Source organism: Rhinolophus ferrumequinum, chromosome 2 (assembly GCF_004115265.2).
Source record: "Rhinolophus ferrumequinum isolate MPI-CBG mRhiFer1 chromosome 2, mRhiFer1_v1.p, whole genome shotgun sequence".
Classification (NCBI taxonomy): domain Eukaryota; kingdom Metazoa; phylum Chordata; class Mammalia; order Chiroptera; family Rhinolophidae; genus Rhinolophus; species Rhinolophus ferrumequinum.
This window is the reverse complement of record NC_046285.1, coordinates 58,800,526-58,825,888: the sequence shown is the minus strand read 5'-3', so window position 1 is coordinate 58,825,888 and position 25,363 is coordinate 58,800,526. Positions and strand designations below refer to the sequence as shown.

At 39.5% G+C, this 25,363-nt stretch overlaps 2 protein-coding genes across 2 annotated transcripts in view; both read left to right on the top strand.

The window, feature by feature from the left end:
• The window catches only part of KNG1 (kininogen 1), a 29,808-nt gene extending 10,973 nt beyond the window's left edge, over positions 1-18,835 (top strand). The window contains 5 exon segments of the mRNA XM_033131147.1: positions 5,933-6,017; positions 6,893-7,065; positions 15,215-15,322; positions 15,440-15,526; positions 16,981-18,835. Coding sequence (XP_032987038.1) covers positions 5,933-6,017; positions 6,893-7,065; positions 15,215-15,322; positions 15,440-15,526; positions 16,981-17,697 — 1,170 coding nt within the window. The 3' untranslated portion in view covers positions 17,698-18,835.
• Positions 1-19,154, top strand: part of LOC117036298 (kininogen-1-like) — a 124,451-nt gene extending 105,297 nt beyond the window's left edge. The window contains exon 11 of the mRNA XM_033131109.1: positions 18,915-19,154. Coding sequence (XP_032987000.1) covers positions 18,915-19,028 — 114 coding nt within the window. The 3' untranslated portion in view covers positions 19,029-19,154. The remainder of the gene's footprint in view (positions 1-18,914) is intronic.
• The last annotated feature ends 6,209 nt before the right edge of the window (positions 19,155-25,363 follow it).

Below are 25,363 nucleotides of genomic sequence, written 5' to 3'. Positions count from 1 at the left end.
ATGTCTATGAGTTTTTGTTTCTCACTTGTTTGTTTGTTCTTTTGTTGTTTTGGTTTATATACCACTCAGTGAAATCATATGGTTCTCTGCTTTTTCTGGCTGACTTATTTTGCTTAGCATCATACTCTGAAGATCCATCCATGTTGTCACAAATGTTCCTATATCATCTTTTCTTACCACCAAATAGTATTCCATTGTGTATATATACCACAACTTCTTTATCCATTCATCTATCGAAGGACATTTTGGTTGTTTCCATGTCTTGGCCACCGTAAACAAAGCTGCAATGAACATTGGAGCACACGTGTCTTTATGTATAAATGTTTTCAGATTTTTTGGGTAGATACCCAGGAGAGGGATTGCTGGGTCATATGGTAATTCCATTCATAATTTTTTGAGGAACCTCCACATTGCCTTCCATAATGGCTGCACCAGTCTGCATTCCCACCAACAGTGTATGAGGGTTCCTTTTTCTCCACAGCCTCTCCAACACTTGTTACTATTTGTCTTGTTGATGATAGCCATTCTGACTGGGGTGAGGTGATATCTCATTGTGGTTTTTATTTGCATTTCTCTAATGATTAGTGATGTTGAGCGTTTTTTCATATGTCTATTTGCCATTTGTATGTCCTCTTTGGAGAAATGTCTCTTCAGGTCCTCTGCCCATTTTTCAATTGGGTTGTTTGTTTTTTTGTTGTTGAGTTTCATGAGTTCCTTGTATATTTTGGATATTAGCCCCTTATCGGAGGCACTGTTTGCAAAAATCTTCTCCCATTCAGTTGGTTGCCTCTTTATTTTGGCGATGGTTTCTTTTGCTGTGCAGAAGCTTTTAAGTTTCATATAGTCCCTTTCGTTTATTTTAGCTTTTACTTCCATTGCCTTTGGAGTCAAATTCATAAAATGCTCTTTGAACCCAAGGTCCATAAGTTTAGTGCCTATGTTTTCTTCTATGCAGTTTATTGTGTCAGGTCTTATGCTTAAGTCTTTGATCCATTTTGAATTAATTTTGGTACATGGTGACAGATAGCAGTCCAGCTTCATTCTTTTGCACGTGGCTTTCCAATTCTCCCAGCACCATTTATTGAAGAGGCTGTCTTTCCTCCATTGTTTTTCGCTTCTTTGTCAAAAATTATCTGTCCATATTTATGTGGTTTTATTTCTGGGTTCTCAATTCTATTCCATTGGTCTATGTGTCTGTTTTTCTGCCAATACCATGCTGTTTTATTTTACCATGATTATTGGTAATCATTTGATTATTTATTTTATTTTTACCATGATTATTGTAGCCCTGTAGTGCAAGCTAAAGTCAGGGAGTGTGATACCTCTAGTATTGTTCTTTTTTCTTAAGATTGCTTTGGCTATTCGGGGTCTTTTGTGGTTCCAAACAAATCTGATGATTTTTTGTTCTATTTCTTTAAAAAATGCCATTGGGATTTTGAGGGGGATGGCATTAAATCTGTGTATTGCTTTGGGTAATATGGCCATTTTAACTATGTTGATTCTTCCAATCCATGAGCACGGAATGTCTTTCCATTTCTTTGTCTTCTGCAATTTCTTTCAAAAATGTCTTATAGTTTTCAGCATATAGGTCCTTCACATCCTTGGTTACGTTTATTTCTAGGTATTTTATTCTTTTTGCTGAAGTTGCAAAAGGAATTGTTTTTGTATTTCTTTTTCTGAGATTTCATTGTTAGTATATAGGAATGCAATGGACTTTTGTACGTTGATTTTGTAGCCAGCAACTTTACTGTATTCGTTGATTGTTTCTAAGAGCTTTTTGGTGGAGTCTTTAGGATTTTCTATATATAACATCATGTCATCTGCAAAGAGTGATAATTTAACTTCTTCATTCCCAACGTGGATGCCTTTTATTTCTTTCTCTTGCCTGATTGCTCTGGCAAGGACTTCCAACACTCTGTTGAAAAGCAGAGGTGATAGGGGACAGCGCTGTCGTGTTCCTGAACGTAGAGCGAAGGGCTTCAGTTTTTCACCATTAATTATGAGAATTGCTGAGGGCTTGTCATATATGACCTTTATTACGTTAAGGTATTTTCCTTCTATACTTATTTGATTAAGTGTTTTAATCATAAATGGATGTTGTATCTTGTCAAATGCTTTTTCTGAATCAATTGATATAATCATATGATTTTTGTCCTTTATTTTGTTTATGTGATGTATCACATTGATGGATTTGCGGATGTTGAATCATCCTTGTGCCCCGGGATGAACCCCACTTGGTTGTGATGAATGATCTTTTTAATGCATTGTTGTATTCGATTTGCTAGAATTTTGTTTAGGATTTTTGCATCTGTATTCATCAGAGATATTGGTCTGTAGTTTTCTTTTTTTGTGTAGTCCTTACCAGGTTTTGGTATCAGGGTAATGTTGGCCTCATAAAATGAGTTAGGGAGTACTGTCTCTTCTTCAATATTTTGGAAGAGTTTGAGCAGGATTGGTATTAGATCCTTTTTGAAGGTTTGGTAGAATTCACTAGTAAAGCCATCTGGTCCCGGACTTTTGCTTTTGGGAAGGTTTTGGATGACTGATTCGATTTTGTCACTGGTGATCGGTCTGTTTAGATTTTCCAGTTCTTCATGGTTCAGCCTTGGAAGGCTATATGTTTCTAAGAACTTGTCCATTTCTTCTAGGTTATTGAATTTGGTGGCATATAGTCTTTCATAGTATTCTTGGATGACAAGAATTTTGTATTTCTGTGGTGTCCGTGATAACTTTCCCGTTTTCATTTCTGATTTTGTTAATTAGTGTCTTCTCTCTGTTTATCTTAGTGAGTCTAGCCAAGGGTTTGTCAATTTTGTTAATCTTTTCAAAGAACCAGCTCTTTGTCACATTAATTTTTTCTATTGTCTTTTTGTTCTCTATTTCATTTAGTTCTGCTCTGATTTTTGTTATTTCCTTTCTTCTGCTGATCTTGGGTTTCACTTGTTCTTCTTTTTCTAGTTCTTTAAGGTGTAACATGAGGTTATTTATTTGGGATTTTTCTTGTTTCTTGAGACAGGCCTGTAATGATATAAATTTCCCTCTTAAAACTGCTTTCGCTGCATCCCAAAAATGTTGGTAGGATGTATTTTCATTGTCATTTGTTTCTATGCATCTTTTGATCTCTCCTCTAATTTCTTCTTTGACCCCGTCATTCTTTAAAAGTATGTTTTTTAATCTCCATGTATTTGTGTTTTTTCCTGCTTTCTTTTTGCAGTTGGTATCCAATTTCAAAGCCTTGTGATCAGAGAATATGCTTGGTATGATTTCAGTCTTCTTAAATTTGCTGAGGCTGATTTTATGTCCCAATATATGGTCTATCCTTGAGAATATTCCATGTACACTAGAAAAGAATGTAGTCTGATGTTATAGGATGAAGTGCTCTATATATATCAATTATGTCTATTTCATCGAATGTGTCATTTAGGGCTGCTATTTCGTTATTTATTTTCTGTTTGGATAATCTATCCATAGCTGTCAATGATGTATTTAAGTCCCCTCGTATAATTGTGTTTTGGTCAATTTCTCCCTTTAGTTCTGTTAGTAGTTGCTTGGTATATTTCAGTGCTCCCTGATTGGTGGCATAAATATTGATGACTGTTATGTCTTCTTGTTGAATAGATCCCTTTACCATTATGAAATGTCCATATCTTTAAGTTCCTTTTCTGGAGACTTTTTACTTTCTTTCTGAGCTGTCTTGTTGCTTTGGTTATTCATGGCAATGACTGATTTATTATTTCTCTTCCTTGACATCTACAGGAGTGGCTTCTGCAACAGGTTGATAGGAAGATGTCTTTTGTTTTCCAGTACTTATTGGTAGAATGTTTTATTTTCTCTCCGACTGCAGCCTTTTTTTTCTCTCTCACACAGTAGTGCTATGTTTTCTCTGCACTATTCCAGCTTCTCACACAATGGGGGGATTTTCTGGGAGACGGGCTTCTCCTCTGTAATAGTTAGCCTGGGTAACAGGGTGCAATGTCTGTGTGGGTATGCGGAGAGCTTTTGAAGTTCCAAAGCTCTTCCCACACCAGATTCAGAGCCTGTATGTTTCAGCAGTTCTATTTACTCCTGCAGGGATCCGCCCAGATAGGTGGGACCAGGGGCGGGGTGAGTTGTGAGAGGTGGCCCAGAGCAATGGCATAGAGTTGACCAGATGGAGGAAAGAATCAGTGATATTGAAGATAGAAACCTGGAAATTACACAGATGGAAGAAAGAGACTTGAGACTTAAAAGAAATGAAAGAACTCTACAAGAACTTTCTGACTCCATCAGAAAGAGCAATATAAGAATAAGGGGCATACCAGAAGGAGAACAAAGAGAGAAGGGAACTGCTTCCACAGCTCCCTCCCCTTTGCTGGAACTAGTGGGGTTGTGAATCTTTGTCTGCAGTCCACAGTTCTCAGAACAACAAATATTCTGTTCTTTTGAGCTGACATTGCTACTGTTCCGCTTCTAGCACCGGGCAGGGGGGGGGGGGTCAAGCTCTGGGAGGGTAGGGGGGGGGCGGCTCATCTCAGTGCCTGAGGCTTCTGTTCTCTGCTCAGCAGTGAGGGCTTAAACCACCGTTTTCAGCCTTCTCCTCCGAGGTCTCTGCCGTGAGCATTGGGTTCAGCCATGTTATATGCTGTCGCCTCAGCCCTGTGGGCCATAAGTGGAGCCCTAGCAGTCCAAGTTCTTCCCTCTCCCGCAGCTGCAGTAGTTCCGGGATGCAGTGAGCTCAGAGCACTGAGCTAGGTCTGCGTCCTGCGCCCGCCCGTGGGACTCCGTCTCTTCACTTCTCCGTTCCCTGCTCCCTAGCTCATGTGATTTGCCCACCTTTAGGTGAATTCAGTAGTGGGCCTCTTTGTGTTGCCCATCTGCTGTGCAGGAGTCCTTTGTGGAGTTATTGTTGTTTGATTAGTTGTAAATTCCAGGGGAGCTTAACAGAGGCTCACCTCACACCGCCATTTTGATGATGTTCCTCTTGTTTTGTTTTTTATATTTTTCCTTATCCAGGAGAACCCTAACTATTTCGGCAAGTGTGATTAGATTTCTAAGTAGTTAGCTTTCTGTTTATTTGTTTAAACTTATATTATTAATTTTAGGAATTGTTGTTCTTTTTGGTGCTAAGGTCAAATAATGTGACCTGAATCGCTTTTGATTAGCAAAGTATATTGAGCCTTTCTTTGAGCTAGTGTATAAGCAATTTAAAATATTTGCATCATACTTATAAAAATATTATTTTAAATTGTGTGTATCATATGAAAAAACCATTTAAATAAATTTTTATTATGTTACTCAAGTCTTCTATGACCTTATTTATATTTTTATCCATTTGGCCTGTCTTAGATTTATAGTTGTATATTAAATTTACCCACAATAACTTTTATCTTTTTAAATTCATATATTTATTTTCTGCTTTGTGTATTTTGTTTCCATGTTTCTAAACTATGTTTTTTATAAGATTAAACTGATCTTTTTTACTGCCTTCATGAGTTTTTTGTTACCTTGAATTTTACTTTGTCCACTACTACTACTACTTTATCTTCTTTTTTGTTTATATTTGCCTCATATAGCTTTGCTCGTCCATTATATTTAATCTTTTTTATTATAAGGTATTAGTCTTGAAAATATAATACATTGATTTTGTTTTTAACTTAATGTGAAAGTTTGCCTTTCTAAAAGAAAATGTTACCCATTCCCTTATATGGTTATTATTCCTATACTAGGTATTCTTGTCATCTTCTTTCATGTTTCTGTGTGTTTGTGTATATATGTTTGTGGTTGTTGTTGATGATGTTACTAAATTATATCTTATTCTCTTTTGCAATTGGATTATGTTTGGTTTTGTTTTCTATACAAAGTCAACATCCTGCATTTGATTTTACTAGTTGTCTACTTTAAAGGTTCTAAAAATGTTTTCAATTCATGCACTTACATACTTTTCAAAAACTAGGATACCGGTGAATGTACAGATAATGCATACATAGATCTTCAAGACAGAATTGTTTCCTTCTCCCAGAAATGTGACCTTTTTCCAGGTAAGGGGTAATACATGTTCCTGCTCTAACAGTGCATGTTGGTCCCAGACAAGCGGCTAGGTCTTTTCATAGGAATCGTGCTTTGGGTGCCATGATCTACCACAATGTCTACATGACCAACTGACCTTGCTGAGAACACTGTACCCCATTTCTGCCCAGCTATTCTGTAGCAGGTGCAGTGGAAACTGCTCTGAGTGGCCAAGAGGGAATATGGTGACCAAAGGGACAATTTAAAGTACTCTGGGCAAAGCTGGCCTCCAGGTACATGGTCAGCTGGATTTGGTTGTGTACAAGATGTCCCTGAGTCAGGTGTTGTAGGGGAAGCTGTATCTCATTTTTAAACACTCAGAATAAAATCCTTTTAGTTAAAGGCATTTTTCTCCTGCATGTTAGAATGGGAGGAAGGGAGATAGCACAATTTATGGTAAAGTATTTCTTATACCAGGAAGTGGCTTTTCTCATACTTGGAAGAGATTTGCATACATTCCTCAATGAGAAGCATTACTGAAGCTGCCTGATCACCAGAGTCACAGGACTTCAAATTTTTCCACTAGAGGGTTATTCCTTTAAGTTAAACATTACTTTTCATACTTTCCATCGAAAATGCAAAAACTTAGAAAAATGCAGGATATTGATTGAGTCATTAACTCCCACCTTCCAACTGAAGATTTCCTTAAACATATTTGGCTATGAGGAGAGGAAAAGAGGAGAGGCTGTAAAGTGGAGGTCAAACAGACCACCTCCAACCTCTCACTGCTGAGCCTTGGGCAGCCACGGTGGCCCTCTATAAACGGATGCTGGACCATGTGGGGGAGAGGTGCTGAGGCTAGACTGCTCCTTCAGTGCACATGCTGACTTCAAACCTGATTTTTCAGGGGACGATTTTTTTATTCCACCTTTCAGCAATTGCCGTGGCTGCCCCTCAGAACTGCCTGTCGACAGCCCAGAGCTGGAGGAGCCTTTGAAACATTCTATCACAAAGCTTAATGCGGAGAATAATGGAAATTTCTACTTCAAGATTGACACCGTGCACAGAGCAACATCACAGGTCTGTAAATTATGCTACAAAAATAGTGATATTATAGTCTATGTGCAAATTACTAATTTTGCCTCTGATCTTGACTCTGGACTGGGAAATAGTATGCCTAGTAAAATGGATTTGAATTTCAAGTCCCAACCTCGCTGCTTGCTTGTTGTGAGATCTTGGACAAATCATTTAGAACATTCTCTCGTTTTCCATTTGTAAAGGACTGGGGTGAGGGTCAAATAAGATAATATATGTTAATCACTTTTCAAACTCTGTACGGTGCTATGTAAATACTAGCAACTATGATATAATTAGTGAAATTTAGGTCTACGAAAAGCAGGATGTATTCTCTGCCTTCTAGACTCATTTCTCATTGTAACATCACTTAGTGCCTTGGACTCAGCCACATCAGTCAGTATATCACTGCCCAGACTCTCTTCACACTTTCACCTCTGTGTGATTTCTCCCCTGCCTGAGGTGTCCTTCCCACCCACAAATGTACCCTCTGGGAGTTCGTCTTTCCTTCCATGCCCTGTCAATAGAAGATAAGGGGTGTCCTGGCCTGGGGATCAGTCGACCAGAGCATCAGACACTCACGTCCTGGGTGACACTGGGCGGTCAGTCACTCAGAGTCACTCAGCCTTTGTGGCCCCATTTGTGAAATGAGTGGCTGGATAAGAAGAGCCCAAATCCCTTCCAACTCCAACAGCTTATGACCAATATATTCAAGGACAGATTCATATTATAGAACCTCAAAACGGGCCTCCCTAAATATAAGCTAAAGAAAAGCAATCAAAATAGAACCAACTGTTATAGCAAAACAACCTAATCTTTATAATCAGATGAAAAAAATCTCACTTAGAACAGTTCATACTTGGGTTCAGTAATTGAATTTATAGAAATCTAAATAGAAAGAGTCTTTATATACATAATATTCACTGCATCTTTAACTACAAAATAAAAAAATGGTAAACTGTCAAAATAATCAATAATATAGAAGCAATCAGATAGTGACTGGCATATCATTCCAAGAGTGCATTGAGCAGCAATTTTAAATCATCTTGTGAGGAGGTCTTCATGTGGGAAATGCCGTGTGTTAAAATATGCATTGAAAAAAAAGGTGATGACATTGAATATACATTCTGTTGTCAATTGCGTTATTAAAAAGTATAGAAAACAATACTAAAAAGAAACAAATGCCTCAGACTATTCACAGTGGAGGCTTTAGGTAATGGCACAATGGGCTGGTTTATTTTCATTTTCTAATGTCTTGTATTAATTTTATTACTTTTAGTTTAAAAGTAATTTAGTTTTATTATTTTTAAAAAACCTAAATGAATGGTATTAAAATAAGTCAAAAACTGATAGTGTGATCTGTCTCCTACTCAGGCATTTATTTCTGTCCCAGATGCTACCAGCCTCTCTCCCTGATTTCACTAGCACGTGACCCACGTGAGGCTGACTCAAAGGGTACACCTAGTCATGCTACTCTTGTGTTTGTCAGCTCTTCTTCTCACTTTAGATGTCTGTTTTCTTCTGAAATTCCCTTATTCTTAATGGTGCAGGAATAGTCCAGTACTCCACCATATACTGCATGTCAGAGGTTTGCTGTCAGGAGAGAACCACTCATTCTCAAATGTACCAGTCCTCTGAGTACTTACAGTTCTCTGTAAATTAACTAATCAACAGTGTAGCTTGTGTGTATGTTTGTTGATGCTATGGGTGCCAGGGGAACAACAATAGGGAATTCTGTGAAATGAAGGGAACTGACATTCCTTCAGTTGCCAAATCAATCTGGAATATTGTGAGACTCTCAAACTTACTTTTAAGAGATGAATCCTTATTGATGTTTGCCTTTAAAGAGATCAATTTGGCTCTTCTGATACGGTCATTCAAGGTAGCCTCACTGGAAGCAGCCAAGTTACTGGAAAGTCATTCACCATGTGATGAATTTGCCAAACGCCAATCTCCAAATAACCAATCTGCCAAACTGCTGAAGATTTATTTTACAGATTTAGTCTTGCCTTGGCTTTGCATATTTAGTCCTATTTGGATGCATGTCCATTCCCAGTAGGTTTCATATTTCAGATACCAAATATTCCTTCAATTCTCCCTTTGCACATGTGAATGATGGCAATTTCTGTCACAGGCCGACGTTTTGCCCTGCCCCTACCTATCGCTGTCCCTGTTCTAGACAGTGTTTCTCCCTGTCTTTGCTCAGATGAATACACTTCAAGGATCTCTGTGTGCACAGTCAGGAAGTTTTCCTTTGACAAAGTACTAGAAATGTCGAAGCGTAGTACATGTCTAAAACCTTGATGCACATCGCCAAATCATCCACCTATTTGCACTGATGCCAATTTACATTCACACCACCTGGGGATAAGAAAGACATGGGTTGATCATCTTGATTTGAGTTCTATTCCTACCAACAGTGATTGAGGCTGCATGCTTCCCACACCTGGCCAACACAAAGTATCATCGCTGTTTTTTAATCTTTGCCAACACATAGAAGAGTAAAAATGCAGTTGCATTGCTTTTTAACGTGCATAACTTTGGTTATTAATGAAGGTAAACATTTTTTAGGCTTAATGCCAATTCTAACTTCTTTTCTGAAATACCTGTTCATGGCTTTTGTCATATTTTTTGTGTGGTAGGCTTTATATACATAAGAATATTAATCCTATGTCATATTTTTCCCAGTTTGCCTTTTTACTTTGCTTGCTATGATTTTTAAGGATCAGTTTTCATTTTTGTCTACTCAAATTTAGACATTTTTCCTTGCTTTGATTTTCTTCCTCTGATTTTCCCCCAAGAAAGTCCTTCCTCATCCTGAGATCTGATGGATATTTATTTGTATCTTTTGAGTTCATCTCTTTAATTTAATTTTTTAAATGCATTTGTAATTTATTTTGCTACATGGTGTCCTCTACTTTAAAAACAAAACTTGGGCAGGATGCGTTTAAGCAGGAAGACTTCTGATAAGAAGGACACCTGATAATAAGGGCAATATGGATACAATCTTGAGGTCCTCGAATACAAGATATTATTATGTCTACTTAATTCCTTCCTCCTAGACCCTGAGTATGTTGAGCTATCTGTGTGGTTTGTGTCATATATTGCCAACTTTCTTAGGCAACATTACCTCGATCAACAATATCATTTTAAAAAATTGTATTAAGGTGTACTGTGAAACAAGCAAGAAAATTTATAATCATCAAAATATAGATTCTGAAACCCTCTTAGAACCTTCATCTTCACTTACATGTACACCTGGAGTTTTAAAAGTTAATTATGAAATTTTTCTTAAAAAGGTCAGCATGTTTACCCAGTAAAACAATGCCAGAAAAGGTAGAGGAGGAGTTTAGTTCTTCCGTGACCCTGCTCTCTCCACCCTCCTCCCACCACACTGTCTTCGTGCTTTAAAAAAAAAAAAATAGAGAGATAGGGAAGAGTGTTGTGGTTTGATTTTCCAAATGAGATTATAGTATCACCCTAGTAACTTGATGTTTTAAATAATGGTCATCTTTCCCGGTCAACAGATGTATTGATATATTTTTTTTGATACCTACATAATATTATATATACACACAAACACAAACACACACACACACGCACATTCACACGCACACACACATGGACATTCACACACACAGTGTTAGTCTGCCTAGGCTACCATACAAAATATCATAAACTGGGTGCCTTAAACAACAACAGTTTATTTCTCACAGTTCTGGAGACTGTGAAGTCCAAAAACAAGCAAATTTGGTTCCTTGGTGAAGACTGAGTTTCTGGATTGCAGATGGCCATCTTCTCTCACTGTGTCATCTCACATTTCGGAGAGAGATAGAGGGAGGAAGAGAGAGAGAGAGAGCTCTGGTTTCTCTTCTCTTCTTATAAGGAGACAATTCCTGTGATGCAGCCCCCATCCTCATAACCGCATCTAAACTAAATTGCCTCACAAAGGACACAGCTCCTAAAATCGTCACATTGGAAGTAGCGCTTCAGTATATGAATTTGGGGGGGGGGAACATAGTCCATTACACCCCCCACGCACATACACACTTAAATCCTAGAATTAAGTATTGATAAGTTGGGCCAGAAATTGGGCAACATCAACTAACTTTTCAACATGTAATTTAAGATAATTTTTACTGCATATATTTTTCAAATGTATAAGAGATATAAGACATGGCCGTTAAAACTTACTTTGAAAAACCTATACTTGGTATTTTGTTGAATTTAGAGCATTTTTTAAAATATGAGTTTAACTTTTTAAATAAAGTGGGCCCTTCTAGACAAAAAAAAAATTTTAATTGGCCACAAAATATTAATTGTGGAGTTATCATTGAATAGTGATCAAAAGTGTTGCTAGAGATTGAAACAGTTTCTTAATATAAAAAATGTAAGAGAAACAAACTAGAAAATCAGAATAATTTTCCTAATCACATAATTTAATCCACATAACTTCTATGGTGGTACTAACTTAATATTTCTCTGATTCATGATTTGGTAGGACAATAAGGCATATTTAAAGAAAAAGTTTAAATATCTGGTCAAGATGGTGGCATAGGTAAACACTGTGCTTACTTCCTCTCTTGACCACATCAAACTCACAACTAAACCAGAGAACCATCATTGAGAATCGCCTGAAGACTTGCTGAACCTTACAACTATGTAGCCTTACAACTACGAACATACAGAGGAAGCCAACTCAAGACTGGTAGGAGGGGTCGAGATGTGGAACACACTGGTCCCACACCCACGTGTGACTATTAAAATTTGAGAGGGATATCTCAGCTGCAGAGTCCCCCCCAGAGGAGGAAGGGCTCCCAGCCCCACATCTGGCTTCCAGGCACAGGGTTCTACTGCCAGGGACAGAAGTCCACATAACTTATGGCCGTGAAAACCAGAGGAGACTGTGGCTGAGCAAGACTAGGGTGGCTGTAGTACCAGGAGTTCCTCTTAGAGAACCTGCACACATTTTAATTACTGATGGAGTCACTCACTCTGAACTCCAGCACTGGGGCAGCAGCTGAAAGGGCACCAGGGATGCACAGGGAGGAACTGAATTATCTGGTTTCAGAGAGAGGTCTGGATGGGCAGCTTTCACCTGGATAGAGGAGCTGGCAAAAGCCATTGTTTCTTTGTTAAGCCCTCCCCACTCATGGCATGCAGACATACATAGTAACCATATCTGAGTCTCCATCAACCTGGCTAACACCATTCACTCACCCTGGCCTGGTGATTCCCTGAGACGCTGCCCCACTTAATTTTGGGCCACACACAAGCAGCTTCTAGTGGCTTTTCCATACAAATGGCCTGTCTTGGCTGATGCTGAGGACTTTCCTAAAATCTCTCTAAAGTTCACAAAACCCAAACAAGCAGCATCTGGCTTCAGCATGTCCCCTACCCCTGGATGAGCAGTTCTAAACAGGGTACTAGTGACAGCCAGCCACAGTTCATGGCTTGACCTCTCAAAGCACCTCCAAGCCCAGCACAGGTGGTGGCCATCTACAGATTGCTTTTTGGCTCATGTCATGTGGCCCATGGTAGGGCAGAAACTGCAGCTGAACTTAGTCTGGAGCGGGTCCCCTCCCAGGAGGCCCTGGGGCTGGCACACTCACTGGCCAGCTTCCAACCAAGCCAGAGCATCACCAAGCTGCCTCCAAGGATGACACAGCCAATGGGCACACTGGGCAGGCACCAGACTCCTGCTAAAGCGAATCCTGCTCCATAGAGTCAACCCCTGCCCAACAGCTCCTTCACTGTCGTCACTGCCAGTCCTCACAACCAATCAGCCTGAGGGTCATTCCCTCCCAGTGATGTGCAAACAGCAACCAAGGCACAACTACAACAGGAGGGCACACCTGGAGCACCCAACTCTGGTGACCAGGGAGACTCTGGCACTTATACCCCAGGGCACCTACTACTAAGGACACTCTACTAAGACTGGGAGGCATAACAGCCCTACATAATACATAGAAACAAACACAGGGAGGCAGTCAAAATGGACAGACGAAGAAACATATCCCAAATAAAAGAGCAGAACAAAGTTCCAGAAAAAGAACTAAACAGAGTAGAGACAAGCAATCTACTAGATACAGAGTTCAAAACATTGGTTATGAATCTCAGAGAGAACTTCAGTGAAGATATAGGAAACATAAAAAAGAACCAGTCAGAAATAACAGAATACAATAACTGAAAGAAAGAATACATTAGAGGAATCTACAGTAGATTAGATGAAGCAGACAATCGAATCATTGATTTAGAAAATAAGGTAGCAGAAAACACCCCATCAGACCAGCAAAAACAAAAATGAATCCAAAAAGATGAGGATAGTTTAGGGGGCATCTGGGACAACATCAAACATACCAACATTCTCATTATAGGGGTATCAGAAGGAGAAGAGAGAGAGCAAGGAATTGAAAACCTATTTGAAGAAATAATGATGGAAAACTTCCCTGACCTGGCAAAGGAAATAGACATACAAGACCGGGACTCACAGAGAGTCCCAAACAAGATGAACCCAAAGAGGCAAACAGCAAGACATATCATAATTAAAATTCCAAAGGTTAAAGGCAAAGAAAGAACCTTAAAAGCAGCAAGAGAAAAGCAGTTAATTACTTACAAGGGAGGTACGATATGACTGTCAGCTGATTTCTCAACAGAAACTTTGCAGGTCAGAAGTGTTGGCAGGAAATATTCAATGTGATGAAAAGCAGGGTCCTACAACCAAGATTTCTCTACTCAGCAAAACTATCATTTAGAATAGAAGGACAGATATAGAGCTTCCCAGACAAGAAACAGCTAAATCACCACCAAACCAATATTACAAAGAATCTTAGAGGGACTTCTTTAAGATGAAAAAAAAAAAGGATACCAAATACGAATAATCAAATGGCAATAACTACATATCTCTCAACAATTACTATAAATGTAAATGGATTAAATGCTCCAATCAAAAGATAGGATAGCTGAATGGATAAGAAAACAAGGCCCCTACATATGCTGCCTACAAGAGATTCACTTCAGATTGACTAACACACAGAGACTGAAAATAAAGGGATAGGAAAAAGATATTTCATGAAAATGAAAAAAAAAAAAGCTGGAGTAGTAATACTTATACCAGACAAAATAAACTTTAAAACAAAGGCTATAACAAGAGACAAAGAAGGACCCAGTAAATCCACTTCTGGGTATTTATCTGAAAAAACCTAAATGCTATTCTAGGGGATGTGTGTATCTATATGTTCATTGCAGCATTGTTTATAATGGCCAAGATGTGGAGGCAGCCTGGTTGTCTATCAATGGATTGATGTATAAAGAGGAGGTGGTACATATATACAATGGAATATTGCAGGGAAGGGAATGGGTTCTTGCCATCTGCAGTGGCATGAATGGACCTGGGAGGTATTGTGCTGAATGGATTATGTCAGACAGAGAAAGACAGATGCAATGTGATTTTGCTTACATGTGGAATCTAAAGGACAAAATAAACAAACATAACAAAAAAAAACCCTCATAGATACAGAGAACACTTTGATGGTTGCCAGATGGAAGTGGGCTTGGGGGTTGGTGAAAAAGGGGAAGGGATTAAGAAGTACAAATCGATAGTTACAAAATAATCATGGGGATATAAAGTAAAACATAGGGAATGTAGTCAATAATATTGTAATCTATGTATAGTGCCAGATGGGTACTAGACTAGTCAGGGGGATTGCTTATTAAATTATATAAATGTCTAACCACTATGGTATACACCTGAAATTAATATAAAATAATATTAAGTGTCAAAGAAAAGAAAGAAAATGTTTAAGATTTTTCTTCATACTCTTCTTATATTCTATTACAACTTGAGCCCTTGAATGACTCCTGAATTTTGCAACAGTTGAACAAAAAAAAACTCAGAAAAATATAAAAATTATAGCCTGCTTTTCTTTCCCATTTGGAAAACGAAATAAGACCAGTGAACAGCCAAATATTTTAATACATGCATACAAATGGAAAGTTTTGTTGTCAGACATTTGTACTTTTTTTGTATAACCCTCATTTGGTCAGTGTGTAATTAAAAATTTAATATTCTCCTCTAAAAGCCTTTAGGGAAAAGACATATGATTTATTATAGAATATTAATTAAACTTCTACTTTGTGCTAATTAATTTTTCAGGTTGTAGCTGGAAGAAGATTTTCTATTGCGTTCACGGCCAAGGAAACCACGTGTTCCAAGGAAAGTAATAAAGAGTTGACTGCAAGTTGCGAGACCAATAAACTTGGGGTAAGTAGTAATACAACTGTCCACTTATTCCCTGGAAATCTATTTGATGTTTTATACTTGTTTAAGTAGCTCATGAATAATGCTGTTCTCTCTTTTGGCTTCTATTTTCATGGATAGGAAGTTCTAGACTGCACTGCTGACGTTGTTGTGGTACCTTGGATGAACACGGTTGACACTACTGTCAACTGTCAATCACTAGGAAAGGTATGATTCTAATTCCAGTCAGCTCGGGTCAATTTTGCTCATTCAGAAAAGTTCAATTTTGGGGTTGACAATGAACCATTATTTAAATGAATTTGGACACTATGTTTTTTAAAAAGGGGAGAACTTTCACATTGCTGTGCTAATCTCTCTTTTTACGGCTAGAATGGAGAGCAGCAGTCCCTTCTCACACACTGTGAGTATCCTGTCATTCAATAGTCTCTCTCTCAGTGCAGAGCAGCACCTGCTGTGGAGAGCTAACACTACTGGCTATGCAGCTTCAAGGTGTGCCTGAGATGCTCCACTGGCATTGACTTACATCCAAGAAGCTTAGGAGAAAGGCAGATCTCAGGCCCCACTCCACATCTACTGAATCAAAATCTGCATTTAACATGATCCCCAGGGGATTCATACTCACATGCAGGTGTGAGAAGTATTAGTTTACATCATCTTTTCTAATTCTTAAGAGAAACTTGGCAAGTAAGTAATACATTCCCCATCGTCAAGAATGAGACACTAATAATTGCAAAGATGTTGAACTCCTAGAGTGAAAAATAACATTATCGAGTGCTTCTTCTGTCCCAGGCACTGTACTGAGGACTTGACATATATTTTTCTCCTAACAACTTTATGAGGCAGGGGCTGTTGTTATTCCTGTTTTAGAGATGAGAAAAGTGAAGCTAGTGGCACTCGAATTCAAATCTAGGTCAAATCAGAGCCCTCCCTGTTCACAGGATGCTGATAACTAGTAGGGTCTGGTTTGTTTGACTCCAAAGACTGTGCTCTTTGCAACACCAAACACTGCCTCCAATCATAATGTTCTTGCCAGTAGTGCAAGTATAGGTAGAAATCATCCACAAATCCATCTCTTCAATGAAAGTTGCCTCGTCTTTCTTTTTTCTGATATAAGTTTTTGCCGTGTGTGGGAATGTATACGTATAGACTAACACAGACATTATACAAAGGCTGTGTTTCAACCTTGTGAACATGTCCTAATGTGTTTTAGTTCAACGAAGGGATTGTGGATATATGTTCCATATAAATTCAGTTCATAAAGCCATTTAGTGCCTTTTAGGATAAAAGCAGTAATTGTGCTAATAGAATTAATATCAATTAATAAATAATGTGCCATGGCTTTACATAATCATAGGCTCAGACGGTACCCTACAGATTATGTAGTTTAGCCTCCCGGTTTTTCCAGAAGAAGAAAAAACTCTCTAGCTTAGAGGAGTTTTATTAAGAACAATAATCAATACCCACAAATGATAAAATGAATCAAAAGAGGAAAAAATATTAGTCATTCTCATGCTTTTTGGATTATTAGTGTAGTATTTAAAATCTGGCAAAGACTTGCTCCACTGTAAACCAAGATAGCATTGCCAGGTCTCAGTCCCTTCTTTCTTCATTGATAGTGTGGTTTTCACAGTAATGCATTCATCTTTATATTTCCTATTTAGACCTCAATGCTGAAAAGGCCTCCAGGTTTTTCACCTTTCCGAACAGCAGCAAAGGAGGAAACAAAAGAAGGAACAACTGTAAGTCCACCCCACACTTCCATGGCATCTATACAAGATGAAGAGCAGGATTCAGATCAAGAACAAGGACCCACTCGTGCACATGGCTGGGGCCATGGAAAGCAAATAAAACATGACCTTGGTCATGGCCTTAACCATGAGCATGACCAAGGCCATGGGCACCAAAGGGAACACGGCCTAGACCGTGGACATAAACATGAGCATGGTCACGGCCATGGAAAACATAAAAATAAAGGAAAAAACAATGGAAAGCACAATGGTTGGAGAACAGAGCATTTGGCAAGTTCTTCTGAAGATAGTACTACATCTTCTGCACAGACACAAGAGAAGACAGAAGGGCCAGCATCCCTCCCTTCCCTAGCCCAGCCAGGAGTAGCAGTTACCTTTCCTAACTTCCAAGACTCAGATCTCATTGCAGCTCTGATGACTAATGCACCACCAACTCCCGCAGAGAATGATGATGCTTGGATCCCTGACATCCAGATAGAGCCAAATAGCCTTTCATTTAACCTGATATCTGATTTTCCAGAAATCTCCCCCAAATGTCCGGGACGCCCCTGGAAGCCAGTTAATGGAATGACTCCAACTGTGGAAATGAAAGAATTTCATGATTTTGATCTCTCTGATGCTTTTAATTAATTTACGCAGCCAAGGGTGTTTCTTTGACACTTCATCATCCCCTCTCCCCATTGTCCAAATATCCTGACATAATGCACCCAAAGCCATGAAGCTTCAAAACAGCCCAGAGAGAAGTGGTGAGACTTACAATGGGGACACTGTCAATTTCTGTGGACGACATAAAAGTGTGTGCAGAATTCTAAATCCTTTCTGAGCCTTCCTCACAAGTTTTCTTAACTAGCACAGAAAATGGACAAATAAATGTGCTTTGTGGCCTACTGCAATTTCCTTTTCTAATAATGAATGGTGTGCCTTAAAACATATGTCATTGATTTTCATACAAAGATTCTTGACATTGTAAATAAACTGTGACATCTGGTTCCTGAACATGTGAAAATAAGGGAAGTCAAGAGACTGAACATTCAACATTCTAATGGGGGAAAAATAAAAACCACCAGTGGTCAAAGAGGGACAATAAGAAAGACAGATTGGCCAAAGGGAGGACAGGGGGAAATAAGTTAATTGACTTTCTGTTTCCAAAATGGGCTAGTTATATCAAATAGTTATTCTGAAAAAGTATTCTGAGTGAGCATGTTTCTCATAAGTCAATAGTTTGTATTACTCATCAACTACTCTTTGCAACAAGGCTTTCAAATAGGAATTTTCTGTTTATTTGTTGCTAAAGTTAGAAAGAGTAATACTTAGTTTTCAGCAGCTCCCAGTTTAATGATAAGACTGGAAAGCAGATGAAGTAATGCAGAGGCAGGCTTGCAAAGAAAATCTTTTTTTATAACTGACAAGGGAATCTCATGAGATGTGATACAAATCTTGTTCAGAAATTTTATGAGAAATTCCTCTCTAGCCACACCTTATCTTCACATCACCTTTTTGCTATGACATTGAAGAGCACTGATTTTGCAAAAATGAACAATATGATTGTCTTTAATTTCTTTTAATGTGAGAGAGGCACACATTTTATAATCCTTGCTGTGTTTTGCCTAGGGAAACAAGATAGGGCTTTACACAGCTACACTTGAGTATGGATACATGTGTCACTGCTACTTCAATTTGTTGGATACATTTGAGTCTCTGAGTTTTTATTTCATTTCAAATATTATCTGTATTTTTAAATAAAGAACCAATGATGTCAGGAAAAATCTCATCTTGTCAACTGGTTGTTTCACTTTTCTCTTATGGAATGATAACTTCAGATTAACGGAGTTTTACTATACTTACAGAAGCACCTAAAGCTCTGCGAATACAAGGGTCGACGTCGGGAGGCAGGGGCAGAGCCAGCACCAGAGAATGAGTCTCCTAACCAGAGGGCAGTATCTCCACGCCTGATACAATAACCCCAACAACCTCTGTCAGCAGCCCTGCGTGGAAAGACAAGAAGATAGGATAGACTGTAAATAGAGAAGAATGCCATTTTATCACTGCTGCTGGGTGAAATAAAGTTTGATCTTGACATTCTCACACTTGGTTAATTCACACGAGTCTGCTTTCAGCCACATGCTTCCTGCAGCAAAGTCTAATTGATCAGAGAGCACATTCTGCCAGGGAGTCTCATAGCCCAACTCTGGGGCACTCTTGCTAATCCCATCGGTGGGTCTTCCCATCGGTGGGCCTTCCCTGCCACCAAGACCTCATCATGCCTGCTAAATCAACGGTTAGGGGGCCATGTTTCCACCAGCGATCTGAGGACTCTCTCTCTCCACCTTCCCTTTTTCCTCCTCCTTGATTTCCAGCCTGAACTAAGAGTCATTTTTGTTGTTCTATTATTGTTTTTATGATTCAGAGAAGTACCAAAAAAGAGAAAAGAAACTTCTTTGTTAAAATGATGTTTACAGGCTTCTTCTTATCAGAAAATACCGAACCTCAAAAACATTTAAAGAAAATTTACAATGATCTTTCTGATCCGGGTAAAGGAGAAACTAGAAAACCAGTAGAATAAAAAATGATAGAGATTTTGCTCTGTTTTGGGGTGTCCATGTGGATGATGGGGGTGGGCAGGCTGTAGGATTTCCAAGGGCTCTGCCAGTCTGTGCTTCTGACATCACCTTGTGGATGGAGGTGGTGGTCTGCACCGAAGGATGACCTGCTCCAGCACGGGCACAGCATGTATTTCCCTTCCCTTCTGAAATCTCTGGCTTACAGACTCTTTCTCTTCTGCCAAAGTGTGCGGTGCAGGTGTCAGAAGCACAGATTCCTACTCCAAAACTGGTGTCCCCACTGACCTCCCTACGGTCCCAGGCCCTGAGCTCTTTTGGCTGTACATTTTATTTCAAAAGAAAATAATTCTTTTTGCCAAAAGAAAAGTGATAGAGATTTAAATTTTTCTGTAATAAAAGAGATTCATTGAATGTCTAGTAAAACCATTTACTGTGCTAGACAATTTCCTTTTGGTGTATGATTTAATCCTCAGTCCGAGGTCCCCATGATCCCATTTTGGTTACAATGAGGAAACTGCCGCTCGCAGTGTCTTGCCTAGGTTACACAGTTAATACACGACAGAGCAGACATTCGAACTCAAGACTTTAAGAACTCCAGTATACCATGTCTTCATAAGGCGTTATCACGTTGTCATTTCAAAAAAAAAAAAAACACATCAAGATAATTTGCGATTCTGATGATCATTCTCTCAATGCAGAAACACTTATTAAATACCTCATTGTGACTGGCACTACTCCTAGTACCGCTCAGGGTAAACTATAACTGAGTAAAGCAGCAGGCATTGACTATTTATCACATGTTTAGCACTGGGTCCTGAGAGGAAGACAAATTTTACAAGATATAAATTCTTTTCCTCAAAGAGCTTACAACCACGTTGAGACATCAAGTCTAAAGCAGATGGAACAGAGATTTAATCCATACCATGAGCATTTGTGGAGCAGTGAGTGGACCTGACGAATGTGATGAGAGGATGTTGACCAGTTGGCAGCAGCAACTTGGAAAGGTACCATAGAGCCCAGTTACCTGGGAGTTTAGACTGAGGTAGGCAGTAGTGTGCCCCTTACAGTTCTCGGGCGAACACGTGCTAAAAGAGTCTTTAAGACCCATTCTGAAGATTCTGGGGAGCAGTGATTAGATTCAGAAGAGACTGGACTTAAGGCAGTATTCCAGATATCTCCAGGCCATCACCTTTTAACAAAAGAATGAGCTAGAGAACATTATGTTAAGTGAAATAAGTCAGACAGAGAAAGATAAGTACCATATGATCTCACTTATTTGCGGATTCTAAAGAAAAGAATAAGTGAATGAACTAATCAGAAACAGTTTGGGAGACAATGAGGAAAAACTGAGGGTTGCTAGATGGGCGGGAGGGGTGGGGGGTGGCGGGGAGGGTGAGGGGATTGGAGGGCAATCGGTGACCATAGGATGGCCACGGGCTTGAAAATTAATCTGGGGAACGTAATTTGGTGGTTACCAGAAGGTAAAGGGGTTGGGGGGTGGGGGATGAGGATGAGGGGGATCAAATGTATGGTGACGGAAGGGGAGCTGACTCTGGGTGGTGAACACACAGTGTGATCTATGGATGATGTGATACAGAATTGCACACCTGAAATCTATGTAATTTTACTAACAATTGTCACCCCAATAAATTAAAAATAAATTAATAAAAAAAAAAATATGGTCACTAAAATATTTAAAAAAAAAAAAAAAAAAAAAAAGCAGTAGTTGTAAAAATAGACCCTTTTATATCCAAATCCATGAAAGTTGAGTAAAGCTGAGGGTGGAGAATGAAAATCAGGTTGAAAGACATAGTATAAAGAGGAGTTAAAGTAGATTTATCTTAAAAATAAAAAAGTAAAAGTGTTGATGTAAGTTCTATTATCTGGTTAAATACTGGTAAGAGGTGACACATTTCTATCTAATGTAACAACATTTTAATGAGTGTAGTCTCTTTTCTAATTAATGTGACTTGAACACTTCTATAAGAATTTTTCTTAAACAAATTTCCCCTTAAATTTGTAAATCTCTTTTAATACAAAAGATTATAAATGTTTGTACCTTTAAAAAAAAAAAAAAAAAAAAGAATGAGGCTAGTATATAAAGCCTACCATTCTCACTTGATAACATCAAGTATCTCCACTTTAGATCTTTTTTAGATAAAGTAATCTTGAGTTTCCTCTGACCTAGGACCCTACTTTTCACTGTTTAAATATCTGCACCCTCCTTCTACTCCTGAGCCAAAGGCACACAGTCTTTATGACCTTGTCTCTGGTATCACACTGTTTCATCCATTTATGCTTCTCTTTAGTGCAGGAATTTCCTCTCGTCCAGCCCAACTCACCTTCCTCCCATTGTCTAAGCCTAGCCCCTCAAGCAGGATGCCCTTATTGGCTTTTCACCCCTTCTTCCCTTTCCTGCTTCTAAGTTTGGTTCCAAAAGACTTAATGTTTGTGGGCCTCATTCCAGTCTGTGTTGCACTTATGCTCCACCCCGCGTCTGGAGCTCTGTGCCCTTACGTTGTGCGAGAGGCCAGACCTCCCCAAGCCTCCTATGAGAAGACTTGAGAGAATCCAGTAGATATGGTAACAGCCCACTCTTCCAGAAGCCCCAGTGTCTTTCCCTATAATAAGTCAGATGATCAGAAAGCAAAATGTTATCTAAATACCTTGCAAAACAATGCTCTTGTTAATTTATTTACCTTCAGCCTTTATTTTACAAGAATCTCTATTTGAACACCATTCTGTCTTTTGCAAAGCTTTAACTGCAGTGATTGCCAGCATATTCACATTAGATGCAGTATAATAAAGTGGTTAAGAATCAGGGTTCTGTGGTTAGACAGCCTGAATCCAATTTATTTAACTTCTCACGATCCTAGTTTCCTCCCCTGAAATGTTAGGTTAATAATATACTCACATCATAGGTGTGTTGTGAGACTTAAAAGAGATAGTGCCTTTAATAGGCGTAATGCTTAGCACGCGGCAAGCATTACGGTAGCTATGATTGTATGACTAGGGCATACACAATACCATCCTTGCAGAAAAATGGTCTGTCAGCCAATGAGACGTGTTGTGCATCCCTTTTTGCCTTTGTAGACATACCCAGGATTCATAGGTTGTAATCAGATCTTATCAAGTGGCTGGTAATATCTACTCCCTCGTTTTTGAGTCCATGCATGGTTCTCAGCATTGGCTGCTCATTGGAATCACCTAGACTATCTGAATCCAAATGTCTAGGAGTAATCCTGACTATCAGTAGTTTTCAAAAGTTCTCCATTGATTCTAATGCATCCAAGGGTGAGAACAATTAATTTAGGACCTCTTTGTTCTCTTTTTAATCTTAATTATGAAGTTTTACATTGTTCCAGTTTATTAACGCTTTCAAATCTTTTTGAAAATAGGGTTATAAAACTCACGAGGAATGGACAGATGGATGGATGGATGGACGGACAGACTGGTGACTGTAAGTATTATATTCATTAGGACTGTGACAGTCAGAATGGAGAATACAAGATGGGTATAATATATGGCATTTCAAAGACATAAACAAATTACTTACTGAGTATGAAGAATGAAGGACAGGAATAAACCAAAGATGACAAAGTTTTCTTGTCTAGATGCCTAAGGGAATGATAATGCCATTATCACAAACAAGGAAACTGGGAGCTGGTCTGTGGTTTCCAGTAACTCATAAAGAAAAAGACTGACCCCAAATGTACGTAATTTAAGATATTTCAACAGCTGCATAAACATATGAAATCAGTATACAGATGGAATGTAAAACTACTACGTTCCACCTTAACTTGTTTCATTTACTCTGATATCTGTGGCCCTTGCCATATAAACAGGGAAGTATCATTAGTTACTCATGGACTGAGCTTGTGGAAAACATAGGAAACCACAATTACAAGACTCCTTCTCATATCAAAAAGAACACAAAGGAAAGAAATTATTCTCTGATTCAACCTTAACTCCTGTTTCTACTACTGAACTAGAAATCTGAGTCTAGTAAAAGATCTTTGTTATTACAGCTTTCCTGTTTCTTATCTTCTGACATTTGGAGATGGCACTCTGAGTGTGTGGAAACATCAGTATTTTATCATGGCTATTAAAAAATGAATGTAATAGTAGCTCTTGATAAAAATATAAGTACCAGCTTTGTAGCTAAGTAATATTTACCAGCTGTGTGATTTAGTACTGTGTCAACTTGGCTAAACAGGAATTATGTTTCCAAGAAGCCCATTTGCTATATGGTTCTCTGTCAGAGTTGTTCGAAGGAGACATTTGTGTGTGATCAGGAGGATGGAATGCAGCAGGTCCACTACTCTCCAAAAGTCACGGGTAAGATTCAGTGAGTGAGTGATGATGCAGAGGTGCTAAGGGCTCCCAGATGTCCTCATCCTCCCCTAATTTGCATGCAGCTGTCTTCCCACTGCTGGCCATGTTGACCTACAGACACACTAGACCACTAGGGCAACAGCCTTCCACAGGTTTCCGCACTAGCCCCCTTCACAGTCCCTCTGGCAGCTAGATGTGCTTGTCCAGTGTTCCCTAAAATCAACTTGTCCAACGGGCGCCCATGCCTGAGGAAGGCTGATTAGTAACTTTTCTCTGATCCTCCAACTTCTTTTCCCTGGATCTTACTTCTCCACTTCCTCCCACAATGGTGTTAAGATCTAATTCCTAAGATCTTAACTGTAAGACCCATAGTGGTTCTGCTTCCCTGATTAAACCGTGACTGACACACCAGTCTTTTTTCCTCTATCGTGTTACATCAGAGGAACACATTCCATTGCTTTCGAAAACCAGGCCAAGCAATGCAACTGCATGAGAGCATCACCTAAGAAAATGAGGAAAGGCTGTTCCTGCCCTAAGGAGATCAGTTTAGTGGGAAACAGGCATATAAAAAAAAGTACATGAATCAGTGTCAGGCAGGGTGTCATGTGGGGTCTCTGGTCCCGCTCCCCACATAAGAACACAGGACATGGTGAGGCCAAAAAGGAACACCCACGGAGCCATAGATAGGGGAGTCATACCACTATAGTCTCGCTGGGGGCTGGGTTGGAGACACAGGAAGCAGGAGCCACTTGATCCGCAACCTGCCGTCCACTTCTCTCTGCCAACCAACCTCACTTGCTAGCTGCAATCCTCTCTGCAATCCGCAACCCTCACTCCGCTGCTTGCTAGCTCAGCCACCATCTTCTTGCTAGCCCCCATTTTTCTGCTAGCGTAGCCACAGCAGTTATATTAGTGGCCAGTGGCTCACTGGTTACAGCTGACGGCCAACTAGCCACAGCTGATGGCCATCCAATCACAGTTGATGGCCATTTACTACCTGAACCAGCACCTTTCCACGTGAGGCTGAGAGAGCCTTGAAATTGAACTCCTGGCTCTGTCCCCATACTCCATCCCTACAGGGTCTCACCTCACAATCTACACGACAAGTATCTTCCGCAAGGGACCCTGTGAGAGGAGCCTGGAGGTGAACGCAATATCCTGGACACAGCCAGGCTCTCTGGACACAGCCAGGGTTTCTTGGGGCATCACCAGTTCTTCTGGGCACAGCCAGACTTCCTGGGTTTCTTAGGGTACCACCAGTCTCCCGGGCACAGCCAGGGCCTCTCAGGGCACTGCCACTCTCTCTGGGCACAGCCAGACTTCCTGGACACAGCCAGGGCTCTCAGGGCACTGCCACTCTCTCTGGGCTCTCAGGGTACCATGCTGAAACAACAGCGGCT